The following is a 14601-nucleotide window of genomic DNA, read 5'->3' as shown; positions in this document are numbered from 1 at the left end:
CAAAGATTTGATCCTAACGTTGCAAAATGAATTGATCCTAATATTCCATTGAATTCATTTAGCAAAATTTAAGTAACAAATCGTAACATAGCAAGGTGATTGATCTAATTAAGGTGTACAAGTGTGATAATAACCACCTTAGAAGAGCGATTTTTTGCAATTTAAAAAATGAAATATCTATGCAAAATAAAAATAAAAACAAAACAAAACAACCAATTCTGGTTGCCAAAAGCCAATTCAAATGCCATCTTAGTTGTTACTGAAAGATATGGTGGGTGATAAGTAGCATTAGAAAATATCTTCATTGCATGTAAAAGGTAAATTAAGAAGATTGCTGTTGGCATCCAATATTGTAACCTTACAATTGCAGTCAAAAGCTTCACTATGTTCCATTGAAAATATGCTATATGGAAGAATGAATTTCATTTAAAAGATGAAATGAATTGTATATACAATATCCGCCATATACAAATTCTCTTTCCTTCCCATTCCTGAAAGTGCATAAATCTTGAGACCTTATGTTACACCTCTTGTCAATCGTTGTCCTATACTCTCCGACCATTCGTGTAAAAGCTGCACGAGCCCCTGGGGAAAAAGGGGGAGTAATTGGAATGGAAGAGTCTTAGAGAAGACTGAAACCTATTGGTTAAACTATCAAAATTTGGGCCTTACAATCATCTCCCACTTTATATACACTTTGTACATGACATGGTGTGTGCACAAGGACTTCAGCCATTAAGCTTTGCTAAGAACTGGTTAAGATTGTACTCTTCAGTGTATTGGGATTGGTCCCAAAGTTCCTCCAGTCCTCCAAGGATGGCTTTCAGACCCTTCTTTCCACCCATTGCTTTTACCTCCCCATCAAAGTTTCCATCTGACTGCTTAGATGACACTGACGCCGCTCCCTACATTTTATGAACCGAGTTAATCAACCATTATCGATACCAGAGAGAAAGATAGTGAGAAATTAGAACCATCCTATCTGCTTTCAATAGATTGAAATCCAATTGTTGCTAACATTAGCTACGAACAAATTAGTAATACCTTTTTGGAGGCTTCAGCAGATGTGAAAAGATCAAGCAATTGATCAGTATTCATTGTTTTCATACTGGCATTCTCGGAATTGATGACAGCATTAGCAATTGAAACTTTAAACTTTTGAAGGTTCATAACTTTTTCTTCTAATGTTCCACGCATTATAAGTCGATGGACATTTACAACCTTCCGCTGGCCTAACCTGTGGGCTCTGTCCATTGCCTGCAAAAATAATTACATCAATGAAGACAAATATTTTTAATACTTAGATTAGAATCCTGCAAAACAATTCAGTATATTGTTTAAATTCAGTTTATTTAATCTGCCTGTTCCCTGATTTTAAGAAGTTTCTAAAAACTGTAATGATGCTTCTAAAAAAATGTGATATGAGAACACAACTCATTTTGTAATTTTCTCCTATATATTACAAAATTTTGAAACTATAACCAAAAACGTTACCACAATCTTCATTAGGGGTAGATGGAGACTTAGCACTGTAATAAAAAAAAAAGGGGTCCCTACACCAAGACCTCCACGGAAAACATGGTATTGGGGGCATTAGCACTGCCCCTATCCACTAATTTGACATCTCTTTTCCATAAATTTCATTTTAACCTCTTCCAAGTTATCTCAAGTTTAACTTAAATAACAAAGCATTTCTAGCCAACCAGAACACTAACAAAAATAAAACTCCATCCTTTTTATCCATGTAAGAAAGAGATGTCCTGGAGCAGTTAGGGAGGTTAGAATGTGTAATTCACTCGGTACTGATAGTTGATTAAGATAGCTCATTGGCTGTATGCATCAGAAAGTGAGGGGGAGAGGAAAAGGATAGGCTACGCAAGTACAACTACAACGGAGAGCCCAAGTTTCACAAAGCTCGGAACAGAATAAAACACAAACTGATTCTCAAGTGGTTTTGTTAATTTTTGAGACAGAATTCCCAACACTCGAGTAACCAAGTTTGATGCAAACAATCTCAGGTGAAAAGTTAATTTGGAAGAAGCATTGGCACTGTAAGGGTGGATGGGATAAGCCCTGAGCAGGATTGTCCATTTGCATATTTGTTTCCAAAGTTAATTGTGTTGGATAGGGTTAAAGATATTTTGGATATCGTATTTGCATAAGTTCTTTAAGTGGGAAGGGGACTTTCAGAATGGTGTTCAGCCAATCAGCGCTAGATAGACGGCCAGTCAGAATTGGTCAATGCAGCTTTCAAATCTAATCTCTGTTCTTTTGCTTCACCATGTCCTAAAAATTCAAGCTTTTCTTCTTTTTTTGAAACTTTTCTTCTCTCTAACACTTGTTATATACTTCTTTATCTTGGTGTAAATTCACTCTTTTTTTTTTTTTGTGACTACAATCTAAATTAAATACCCTTACTTTCCAATGGAATTGCTTCCCATATCCTTCATGGCTAGTCCAACCCTTTTGTAATTTCATACTATCAATGAAATTCTAATGGACCATCTCATCAAAAGAAATGAAAACCCTGTCCTAAAAGATAAGATCAGGGTGAAATGGATGCCCTAGAAAGAGTATCAGTAGACTACAAATTTCTACACTATATATAAAGCATAACCGATCCTTAATATTGTAAGGTACATGACCCCTCCTTAGCTCAGGTATGGTGGTAAACAATGTCGTTACCGAATTTGACTTCCAACAAATAAAAGGGATCTTTTTTCTTGTTCTTTTCTTTTTCTTTTCTTTTTTGAAGCATGATGCTGGCCGACAATGTCTGGGGTTCAATTAGCTGCCGGGCCTACACCACATTCTTAAGCACCAAGCACAACGAGAAACTAGCCGCAAGATATTGCAGCCCCTTTCCTACAAGAGAGGGTGTTGTTACTTGTTGCCATGTACTCTCTCCTGAAATGGATAAGTAAGAACCACATAAAATCACCACGTGGTAGCAACCTCAGCAACTGCATCTAGCCGTGGATTCATGCATTGAACCTTTTGAAGTTTTTTTAAATTCTGGAAGCTATACTCCAATAGGTTTCTTTTCAACCTACTGTCGCTACTTTTTGAAGGTTCTTTTTTTAAGTCACTGACTAACCAAAAGTTTAAGCTGGGTGAAGGTAATTTTAATATTATATCAACACCTTGATAGTCACTCTCACTTGTGGGTTTGGAAATTTTTAGGAGATCCAACAAGTCATGAAAGAAAAATAGGTTACTTCCCTCCTATCCAAGAAAAAACCCCTAATAAAGTGTTCAGACTCGAAAGTTCCTTTGTGGCCTAAAACAATCCCCCAAAGTCTGGTTTTGAAAAATTTTCAAAAATTGTAAAAAGCAACGGATTCTCGTAATGTTCATCTAGTCACTCTTTTTATCAATATTAATTGAGGAAATAACATTGCAAGAGTTTGAACACAAAATCCTATAGACCTCCTGCTCAAATGCCATGTTAAATCACCATTTGACCCAAAAGCATAAGTTGGTGGATGAAGGTAAATTTAATATTTTATCAACAATTCAACAACTTTAACAATTTTAATCCCTTGGGAACGTCAAACGCTGTATGATAATACTTCTAGGATATTGTTTGTTGGCTATTCATAACTCATATCCAAGCTTTTACCTCGAAGACAATGTGAAAGAACGAGTAGAAAATGTTTGTTGGCTAAGACCCCTGTGCATCATTTCACCAGTCTTTTTCTTTTTTAATTCATGAGTGTTTGAACCAACTTGCAAACACTTCGACTAATCTCATGAGACAACCCGCTGGCGTTTGACCATATAATATTTGGATATCAAGGAAACTCATAGAATAGTAAATCTTAGGTAGGTAGCCAACAAAGATCAAACACATTTCCACTAAGTCCTTCATTAAACTCATGACCCTTATTGAGCACTAAGTTAACATAATATCATTTCACCTAAAATTGTTTACACCACTTTAATACTATTCATATTTTTCTACTTCCTAATTCTATCAACACCAAGCACCACGACACAAATTTTTTTTTTATGGGAACAAATATACGAGCATGACGACACAATCGAAAACTATGATTCCCTCCATTTGAGCCTACCAGCATTCGGAACAGTAATTTTAGCAGAAGACCAAAGAATGTCAAATATACCAAATCAAATTAAGGAGTGTTCATTTAGCAAACTAACTATAAAATAATGATCTGACAAATCGCAATCAGTAGCAATCAGTAATCATACTAATCACTAAGTAAATGTGATAAATCAAAATTAATCTTCTTGAAGCTACTACCGAAAGAAATACTTGATGTCAGCAACTGTAATATCTAAAATTCATGCTTTCCTTTCAGATTACCTGATGATCTCGCATTGGATTCCAATCATGCTCCATGAAAACAAGGGTGTCTGCAGATGTCAGATTCAAGCCGAGACCACCAACTGTAATTGTGATTTTGTTAGCATATAAAATCAGATAAACTAAGCTGTGAAAAGATAAAACGAGGAGAATAAGAACCAACCATGTGTTGTAAGGAGCAATGCATCGATTGTAGGATCAGAATTGAAGGCCTTGACAATGTCGAAACGTTTCTCCGGCTCAACAGATCCATCCAACCGCAAGTACGTAACACTGCTTTCAAAAGAGAAGTAAGAAGGAATTGAAGGTGAAAACTCCAAGAAAAATTGTTGGGATGCAAACGGAACTAGTCCGAGCTATAATAATACTATTTGAAGAGGTAATGGCCAAGAGACTGCCGAGTCAGAATTGCGAGAAAATATTAATTCTTAAGAGAAGACAACCGTGGGTTATGTTTCAGTGTGTTAGATGACCAAAGTAGGCACAGAGATGAATAAAATAGCTCAAACGAAACAAAATCCAGCTATTGTTATAATTTAATGCATCCGATTACTATAGAGAACACAAAACTTAACCACACAGTCGCATGCTAATTTCTTTGATGAATCCAAAAAAGATGATATACTAACTTCTTCATGTGAGCATGGAACAAATCTTTTTCAATAATGTCCAATAAGGCCTGCAGAAAAACCTCAGATATTAAATTATCGCCCAGTAAAAAACAGAGGCTCAAATTCATGAATAAATAATCAATATCGATCAATTTACTTTATGCTGTGCAAATATTAAGACTCTGTGCTGGCCAAAGCTGACAGCTCCATCAGAACCCAAAGTATCAACACCAATTCCACACTCCTCAAGAATTTCCCGGAGAGCAACTAATTTAGGAGAGTGGTGCAGTTTATGAAGTTCGGAAATAATATCAGAACTGTCAGGTAAGAGTTCCGTCAGGATGCACTTCATTGAATCTGACATTTTTTCTCCCGAGACAAGCAAAGGATGACTACAAAGTTTAAGCAAATACTGAAGTGCCTGAGACGGGAAAACAACATATGCATTAGGGATACAGTGTTGAAAACAAGAATAGAAATAGAAAGCATACCTGAAAAATATGTGAAGATGCCTTTGTTGAACCACTGCTTTCCTGCGGTACTTCTGATTCATTTGATTTGACTATACTTGATATTTCCTGTCTAACATGAGAACCAGAGAACCTTTCATATAATTTTAGCTGTACAGGGCTCAAGTCACAGTATCTATCTTGAATAATTTTTTCTGGCAGATCAGACAGAACTTCATCTTTAGTTCGCCGAAGAAGAAAAGGCATGACCTAGAGAAAAATATATAGAAATCAAAAGGCAATTATCTAACATGTGTGTAACACAAAAAAAAGAAACAGACATACTTAAAAAAACAATAATAATAAAAAAGGTAATAGACAAACCTGCTTGTGCAATGCTTCCATGGCGAGTGCCCCAGCTTCTGCATCCCTAGCAGAACATTTAGAATCTCTAGCTGCTAGTAGTGGTTTTCCATAAGTTGATTGGAACTGCATACGGAAACAAAATTACCAACTTTTACACAAATGGTAGCGGCAAAAATCAACTAGAATAAGAGTGCATTTGACATTTCAGTAAGTGAAAGGTCCTTTTTCTTTCTTGAAGGAGTGAGGTTACTTCACTCCCATCCAAGAAAAAACCCCTAATAAAGTGTTCAGACTCGAAAGTTCCTTTGTGGCCTAAAACAATCTCCCAAAGTCTGGTTTTGAAAAATTTTCAAAAATTGTAAAAAGCAACGGATTCTCGTAATGTTCATCTAGTCACTCTTTTTATCAAACATTCCTAAAGATAGCACTTATTACCTATGCGGATGACACGTTATTCCTACATGAGATGCCATGGAGAAGAAGAAACCTAAAGTTACATTTAGTCTTAGCTAAAGAGTTCGACATAAAAGATTTGGGCAACCTCAATATTTTCTAGAAATGGGAGCGGACAAGGTTTGTATCTCTCAAAGAAAATTGGGAAAAAATACTTTTTTAATTCCTAAGTTTTAAGGAATAGGTGCATTTAGTTCTTATGTTTTCAATTTGGTCATTTTAGTCCCACAGTTTTGAATAATAGGTATACAGCTCCATCTTCCCATTAATTAGATATTTTTTATTAGTTTAAATGAAACCAAATGTCTGTGCATTTTCAGTATTTCAATTTCACCGTTCTCTCTAATTTCACCTGCAAAATAAATGTCATTCATCGGCTGTTGGATGCGATGATCTCATCAAATATTGGAGCAACTGTTGTTGTGGGGAGGTGGTCGTGTCGATGACTTGACCTAATAGAGAAGGGGAGGAAGAAAAGGTGTCGACACTGCAGGATGGGGGCTGAGTGTGGAAAAGGAAGGAAAAATGTTTTTTTTATTAATTATTATTTTAAATCATTGTTACTTCATTTGAAATAATTAAAATATATATATATTAATGGAAAGAGGGACCTTCTAAAAAGGCATTTTTCCCAAGAAGATATTTCATCCAATTCCTTAAAACTCAGGACTAAGAAAATATTTCATCGACCTTCTAAAGGAAACAAGTATGCTTGGATGTTTTTTTTTTTTAAACAGAGACAAGACTTTTCATTGAAATAATGAAATGAGTATAATGCTCAAAGTACAAAAGGATACAACAAATGAAAATACAAATACAAAGTCATAGATAGACCAATGATACAGTAAATAAAACAAACATAGCTAAGAGGAAATAAATGCACTCCAATCTAAACTAATATCTTGAATAGAATATTCAGCAAATAATTTAGAAAGAAAACACCATGAAGAAGCTTTGATTCGAGCAATCTCATAATGGTCAAACCAAGGGAGGGATTTGTCTTGAAAAATATGTTGGTTCCTTTCAAACCAGATTTCTGAGAGAATCGTTTTAACTCCGTTCACCCATAAGAGTTGTGGGATACTTTTTACCGGAAGCCCCACTAAAAGTTGAATAACATTGGCCTTGAAGTCAATGCTCCACACCCATTGTAGATTAAACATAGCAAACAATTTCCTCCAAAAAAAATTTGAGATGCTACAATAAAAATAAAAATTTTAAAAATAAAAATAAAAAAATAAAAATAAAAAAGTGCTGGCAGTCTTCAATATTTTCAATACACTGGGAAAACTGAGGGCATTAGCGAATGGCTTGGGAACTTTCTCTGAAGACATTTAGAGCAATTAAGAGCTCCATAAATCATTACCCAAATTATGATGTTAACTCTTCGAGGGCAGTTTGACTTCCACAAAGTTTTGTATAATTTTGAATCCATGGGAGAAGACGCAGCCAGGTTTAATAGAAAACTGATCTGAAGCTTCCAACTTCCAACTTCTAGTATCTTGCCTTTCAACCACTTTTTTACTTTCTAATGTAGCAAATAAATCCTGGAATTCCAGCAACTCTTCATCCTTCAAGAACCTTCTAAAAGTGATAGGACAGGAAAGAGTATTCGAGTCCCAATGGTCAGAAACTGATCCTTTGGGAAATGAGGCAATACGGGCTAAATTTGGGTACAAGGAACTCAGTGAAGATCTCAGCCATAAGTCCTACCAAAAAGAGATTCTTGAACCACTACCAAGTTTGAAGGAAGCAAGATTTTTAACTTGCACCCATGCTCAAGGAATATTTATCCAAGGCTTCTAAGGCTTCTACCAACTTTACCTAACGTGTGCCAATTATGAGAACCACTTCCATGAATGCTTTTCACCACTTTGCACCAAATCGCCTCTGATTCGAGCATATATCTCCAACCCCACATTGCTAACAAAGATAAATTCTGGTTCTTAAATTGCCAAAGCTAAGCCCCCCATGTTGTAAGCGCCTCGAAACCAAATCCCACTTAACAGAGTGATTAACTTTGCTGCCATTTACTCTTCCCAAAAGAAATTTCTCATAATCTTCTCAATTTCCTCAATTACCTTCATAGGCATAGCAAAGGACATATATATATTGGGAGGTTAGACAACACCGCCTTATTCAAAGTTAGCCTTCCTCCTCGAGACAAATTAAATCTCTTCTACCTGTCCAATTTCTTTTGATTTTTATCAATTGGCTGCCAAAAGGACATCTTTCTTGGATATCCTCCAAGAGGGAGACCAAGATACAAAAATGGTAAAGATTCGACCTTGCAATTCATTGATCCTAATTAACACTCGAGCAAAGAAAAAGATTGGTTAATAAGGAACAATATCAAAGACTAGGTAGAAAATTGATTTACCTAACTCACACTAAACCTGATATCTATTTTGCAGTGAGTTTTGTAAATCAATTTATGAACAACTCTAACAAGGAAAATATACAAACAATTTACAAGATACTAAAATTCTTAAAAGGAAATCTGGAGGGGGTTGCACTTCAATAAATCCAGGAAAGCAACGTTGAAGTCTTCACAAATGCTGATGGGCAAGCTAAAAAATTGACAAAAAAAATCAACGGCTGAATATTGTACCTTTGTCTAGATTGTACCTTTGTCTAGAAAACTTAGTCACTTGACAAAAGGAAAAAGCAATCGGTTGTGTCTAGCAATAGCACTGAAGAAGAATTGAGAGTCCTTGTTCAAAGAATACATGAAGAAATAAGTTCGAAAGCATCCTATCGGAACTGAGAATCACTTCAAAAGAACCAATAGAGATCCACTTTGACAACCAAGCTACTATAAGCATTGCCAAAAACCCGATCAATCATGACCACATATAGCATGCATAAATTGGTCCTCACTTTATCAAAGAGAAAATTGAAAACAAAAGCATCTCACTTGACTAGATACCTATCAAGATGTAGATCACAGACGTTCTCATAGAGACCTTATTCAAGAATGCTCTTGACGTCGTAAAGGCCAACTGAACTTGATCAACATAAATAGTCCAACCAGCTCGAAGGGGAGTGTTGGGAATAGAAAAGTTCTCAACTTTTTATCTCCGTGGAATTTACTCTTTTCAACATTTTTTTCCTTTACATCCTTTTTTTCCTTTTTTTTATAACAACTTTCTTTGAGAAAATTTGAAAGAATACAAGGGGATACAAAAAACAAACCCGCAAAACATCCCTTCTACAGAAAATAATTCTAACTAAGTAAGATGTTTCTTTTTTTGAAACAGAAACAAAGCTTTTCAAGAAATGAAAAGAGGCTAATGCTTGAAACCGAAGCCCACAAGGAAACATATAAGTAAGATGTTTCCTAGAGAATAATTATAAAAAAGCTTCGAAACTGAAGCTCACAAAGAAACATGAAACCTCATAAGGACCAAACTTCACTAGGGCCCCTATCCATGCCTCTGAACATTCTATTGTTCCTTTCCCCCCAAATATCCCACAACACAACACACATCCCAGCTCACCACAAAAAACGACTTCCCTCTGAAAGGCAGATGGAGGAGAAACTCTTTGATCATCGTACTAATGTCCCTCTGTCAAGCTATCCGAACATCAAACTCCTATAGGGAGAGACTCCACACAGACCTCACATACTGACAACTCCAAAGAAGGTGATCCAGGTTTTCCTCTGCCTTCCGACAAAGAATACAGCAGAAAAAGGACTCTTTCTTTTCCTTCTCTTTGTTACCATTGGTGTGGTCCATTATTTGGAAAATTCTCCCCCTTTAAATTTAAGGTTCGTTTTGTCATATAATTGACAAAATTCAATTTCAAGGTCTGTTTGGAGGTTTTTCTGTGGGCAAAGAGAACATTCATGTTTCCATATCATTCACTTTAGCTAACGACTACTTACTAGTTGGCAACTTTGATGATGTAATGCTTGACAATTTAATCCATCCCCACAATGTCAAAATTAAAGATGAACCCCAAATAGCATGTTGTTGTACTCCGTGCTTGGGTGTAGTTAGAAGGCACCTCGCACCATTGAACATGCAAGGTACTAAGAGATAATAATATATGAGACGATGAAAAATCAGACCAAAAAAAGTAGGTGGAGATTCTTTTTCTTCCTTTTTTTTTCTTTTTTTTATAAGAAATGAGCTTGGATTAAAAAGAGAGAGAAAAAAAGCCTAGGGCTACCGAATAGAAAGAACCTCCCCTCCAAAAGAACTATACACTTCAAAAAAGGGGGAAAATAGGACTTATCTTTGAAGTCTCTCTTATGGTTGGTTCTGTGTGGAGTCAAAAATAATACTACACCCTTCACCTAGAAAAGAAGTCACGTGCCCAAGTTTTCAACGAAAATAATCCTTTTGAATTTTAGGCCCATGTGACTTACAAGGCCCATTTGTCTTGTTTGGGTTACGGCATGATATATGCCAGTGTTTAGTTCGTGGGTGCCTAGCTGACTGTAGCCACAAAATTGAAGATTGCAAAGTTTTTCTTTGTTTTCGTGTACATATAGCCAACGGGAAAAAGTAGTTTGGTAGGTGGCCGTGAGTGATTTGTGAAATACTACAGTGAGGGTTCTCTTGGGGAGTTGGTTGTTTCTCTTTGTTGTTATCTATTAATCCTAAGCTACCAGGTTATGGTACTAGCAAGTCAATAGTACGAGTAAGCCTATTTGAGAGAAATATTTAGAGCAAGTTTGAGGGTTCTTTTGCAATCTCTATCATAGTAAAACCTATAGTTGCAATCTTGGGACTGTACATAGTCCCAAGATTGAGAAACACCACTATAAACTTTTGGTGTAATCTCTATCGTTGTTTCTCTTTTTTGTTATTTGTTAATTCTAAGCTACTAGGTTATGATACTGAAAGCCAATAGTACAAGGAAGCCTATTTGAGAGAAATTTGTAGCACAAGTTTGAGGGTTCTTTTGTAATCTCTGTCATAGTAGAACATGTAGTTGCAAAAGATTGTACGTAATCCCAAGATTGGGAACACTAGTATAAACTTTCTATATCATTCTCTCTTTATCCCTTATCTTTGCGCATTTTTTTTCTTTTTAAAAAGGAAACAACACTTTACGTTGATGAAATGAAAAGAGATTAATGCTCAAAGTACTTAAATCCCAAAGGAAGAAAAGAAAAGAAAATCAATAGAACATCGATATAATGAAAAAAAAAAAAAAAAAACCCAAATATTACATAAAACATGAATGAAGGAGCCTGCAAAAATGAAAAAGGGCGCAATAGGATGAGGCTTCGAGACGAGCTGACTTCAGAGAGCAAAACACGTGAGATCATGAGAAAAGTTCCAGGCAACCAAAAACAAGGCCTGTGAAACCAAATTACCATGAACAAGACCTACAACTCATAATCCCAAGAGAAAATGTCATTCGCCCAACAACTTTGCAACAAGACCAAAAAAACAACTTTTCTAACTGCGGTAAATGCTATACTGCTACATGAATGAAAGCAACTTTGAGACCATAAGGATTGGATCAGTTATTTGCCTCCCCTCAATAAAAGTACTTTGAAAAGAAGAGGTGATACTTGGCATGACTTTTTCAATAAAAGTTACTATTGGTGATACATGCATATCTATTGGGAGTAACACAAAGAATAGTAGCCACCTATCTTAATGGAGAATTGATAGGATAGTTTCGATACACATAGCTTCATATAGAAGTTTGTTCACATCACTCACAACAAGACATCATGGTCCATTAAGGAGGGAGAACGGAAGAGTCTTGAAGACCATTGAAATTGAGAATATTAATTTGAAGACGAAGAGTGGAAGAAAGTTAGTGCTACACAGTGTATGGTCAGTGCCTAAGATGAAGATGGATCTCATCTCTACTGACAAGTTCGATGAAGAGAGTTGCAGTTGTGAGTTTGGTAGTTGCCAGTGTGAACTCAAATTAGGATCCCAAGTAGTAGCAATTGACCACAAAAATTCCATTAGATACAGATGTCAATTTAATGTTACCAAAGGATCAAAGAGACAATCGATGTCAGTTTAAGCTACAGATGGCAGGCGTAGAGGTACAATTGAGCTAGCAACATTGATTGGTCAATTTCAATTAGTTAGATCAAGATTCATCCATTCGTAATAATTGGAAAGTTTGATGGAGAAAGTTGATGGCTATCATGAACTCCAAATTGTCAGACATTTAATGATTGATGAAGTCGCGTACATGAGTAAGGTCATCAAATTGAAAGGCCAAGGCAGTTGTTAAGGTTAAAGATAGAATCTCCAGTTTGATAGCAGGCTTGAAGGAAGGCAATGTACTTGCAAAATGTACCTTCTTCAGAAACGTTCAAAATTGAAGATGTCAGTTGTAACCACATAATTGAAGTGAGAGTATGTAACTATCTTTTATGTTTGAGGGACAACTACGATCATACCTCGAGGCAAGCACAAATATGCTAAATTTATTTTCTAATAGTTGCCTATTTGACAGTTTGTTGTTTTACAAATTTTTTTGTTGAGCCTTGTAGTTTGCCAGAAAGATAAAAAATAACAGTTGGAGTGGAAGTAATATTCTTGAAGTTTGAAAAGATCATTAGTTTTGGCACAATGGGAGGCAAGATCGTTATTTTAACTCCACGTGGGAGATTGTTAGGTATGTGTGGAGCCCAAAATAACACTGCACCCTTCACCCTAAAAAAGAGTGTGCCTCATGTTTCTAAGAATTTTGGGCCCATATGAGTTACAAGGGCCATTCTTTTGAATTTTGAGAGCCATTCTTTTCAATTTTGGGCCCATTTGCCTTGCTTGGGATAGGGCGTGGGCATATATACATATAGGTATGCTAAGTGTTCAGTTCGTGGGTGCCTAAGTGGGTGCCTAAGTGACTGCAGAAAATAATTTTGTGGGTAACTCAATGATTCTTTATTTACATGTAGCTGAAGCTAACTGAAAATTGAAGATTATTAAGCAAACAAAAATTTTCTTTATTTACATGTAGCTGAAGCTAACTGAAGAAAATAATTTTGTGGGTAACTCAATGATTCTAAGAGAATAGTGTGAGCATTCTCTTGGAGTTGGGTGTTTCTCTTTGTTGTTCATCTATGGTACCGTGAAGTCAAAAGTTCGAATTCAACTATTTGGGAGAGATTTGTAGCATGAGTTTGAGGGCTCTTTTTAATAGAAGATGTAGTTGTAGAAGATTAGACGTAGTCCCAAGATTGGAGCGAACCAATATAAACTTTCGGTGTCGTTCTCTCTCTTTTTTTCCTTTTTTTTTTTTTTTTTTTTTTTTTTTTTTTTTTGTGATTATTAACTTATTTGGATCTGACTTGTAAAATGGGAGTTTAAGATATAATTTAGTTTATTCCTCATTTATTTATATCTCGTATAAATTCCCAGCAATTATAAGTTGGTCACATAAGAGATCCTCAAGTGGAAGATCAAACATGGGGTTGAAGAAATATATTTCATTTCGCTATAGTTTTTTTCTCTGGTGTGGTGTTTGTACTTCTAGAACATTAGTCTCTTTTTATCTTCTTATGAAAACTTTCTTCTTGTTAAAAAAGAGAGAAATATATTTCATTCTTGGATTTTTTTGGGGTAAGTTTGGAATTTTGTTCTTTATTTGGGTGCATGGTTCTATTTTCAAAGCCAGTTTGTATTCTCCATTGACATGAGAAGTGAACATCTAAAACCAGCATTTAAATGGTAATAATAACAAAAGTAAACAAAACTTAATTGATCAGAAAACATATATATATGAAGCCATTACCTGTCTCTCTGTTCCAAGAAAACCGGGCATTAGAAAATCAAAAAGTGACCACAAATCCATGACATTATTCTGCAACAAAAGGTTGAGAATTTTATCAGACAAAGAACAACAAACCACTATTTCAATTATTGTAAACTAATAATTCTGATAGGACAAACTAACCTGAATGGGGGTTCCACTTAGTACCAGACGATTTTGGGATCTCAACTGCTTTACAGCAAGGGTTATTTTGGATTTTGCATTCCTAATAATATGTCCTTCATCTAAGATGCAATAATTCCAGTGAAATTGTGAAAGATACTCAACATCCTTACGCACTACATCATATGATGTTATGATGACATTATATTTGTTGAAACACTCTCGAAGAGATATCCGCTCCTGTACTGAACCAACATATTGGAGAGTTGAAAGAATGGAAACATCAACATACTTCTCTATTTCGAAGGCCCAGTGTCCAACTAGTGTTGATGGACAAATTATTAAAGATGGTGGAATATCTCCTCTCTTATTTAAGGTGAGGCGTTCAACTACGTCACATGCCACAATTGCTGATGCTTGAAGTGTTTTACCAAGACCCATATCATCACACAAGATTCCATGAAGTTTGAAACGTTTTAAGAATGCCAACCAATTTATCCCTTCTTGCTGATACCTAAAAAGGAGC

The 14601-nt window shown here is 35.7% G+C and overlaps 1 protein-coding gene across 2 annotated transcripts in view; it reads right to left on the bottom strand.

Annotated features, from left to right (window-relative positions):
- Nucleotides 1-401: 401 nt before the first annotated feature.
- Nucleotides 402-14601, bottom strand: part of LOC120086889 (TATA-binding protein-associated factor BTAF1) — a 41508-nt gene continuing 27308 nt past the window's right edge. The window contains exons 20-30 of one of the 2 annotated variants that reach the window (XR_005484368.1): nucleotides 14097-14589; nucleotides 13935-14003; nucleotides 5775-5879; nucleotides 5433-5660; nucleotides 5099-5362; nucleotides 4960-5009; nucleotides 4494-4603; nucleotides 4331-4413; nucleotides 1045-1257; nucleotides 673-905; nucleotides 402-585 (exon numbers count right to left, since the gene is read on the bottom strand). Coding sequence is in view for 1 of the 2 variants with exons in the window: in XM_039043707.1 (XP_038899635.1) it covers nucleotides 729-905; nucleotides 1045-1257; nucleotides 4331-4413; nucleotides 4494-4603; nucleotides 4960-5009; nucleotides 5099-5362; nucleotides 5433-5660; nucleotides 5775-5879; nucleotides 13935-14003; nucleotides 14097-14589 (1792 nt within the window). In the remaining variant the exon portion in view is untranslated. Of the gene's footprint in view, nucleotides 906-1044; nucleotides 1258-4330; nucleotides 4414-4493; nucleotides 4604-4959; nucleotides 5010-5098; nucleotides 5363-5432; nucleotides 5661-5774; nucleotides 5880-13934; nucleotides 14004-14096; nucleotides 14590-14601 lie in introns of both variants that reach the window. The other variant, XM_039043707.1, reaches the window with a different exon arrangement.

The sequence above is a fragment of the Benincasa hispida genome, chromosome 1 (assembly GCF_009727055.1).
Source record: "Benincasa hispida cultivar B227 chromosome 1, ASM972705v1, whole genome shotgun sequence".
Taxonomy (NCBI): Eukaryota; Viridiplantae; Streptophyta; class Magnoliopsida; order Cucurbitales; family Cucurbitaceae; genus Benincasa; species Benincasa hispida.
Note: the sequence above shows the minus strand (reverse complement) of the source record. Positions and strands in the feature narration are given on the sequence as shown.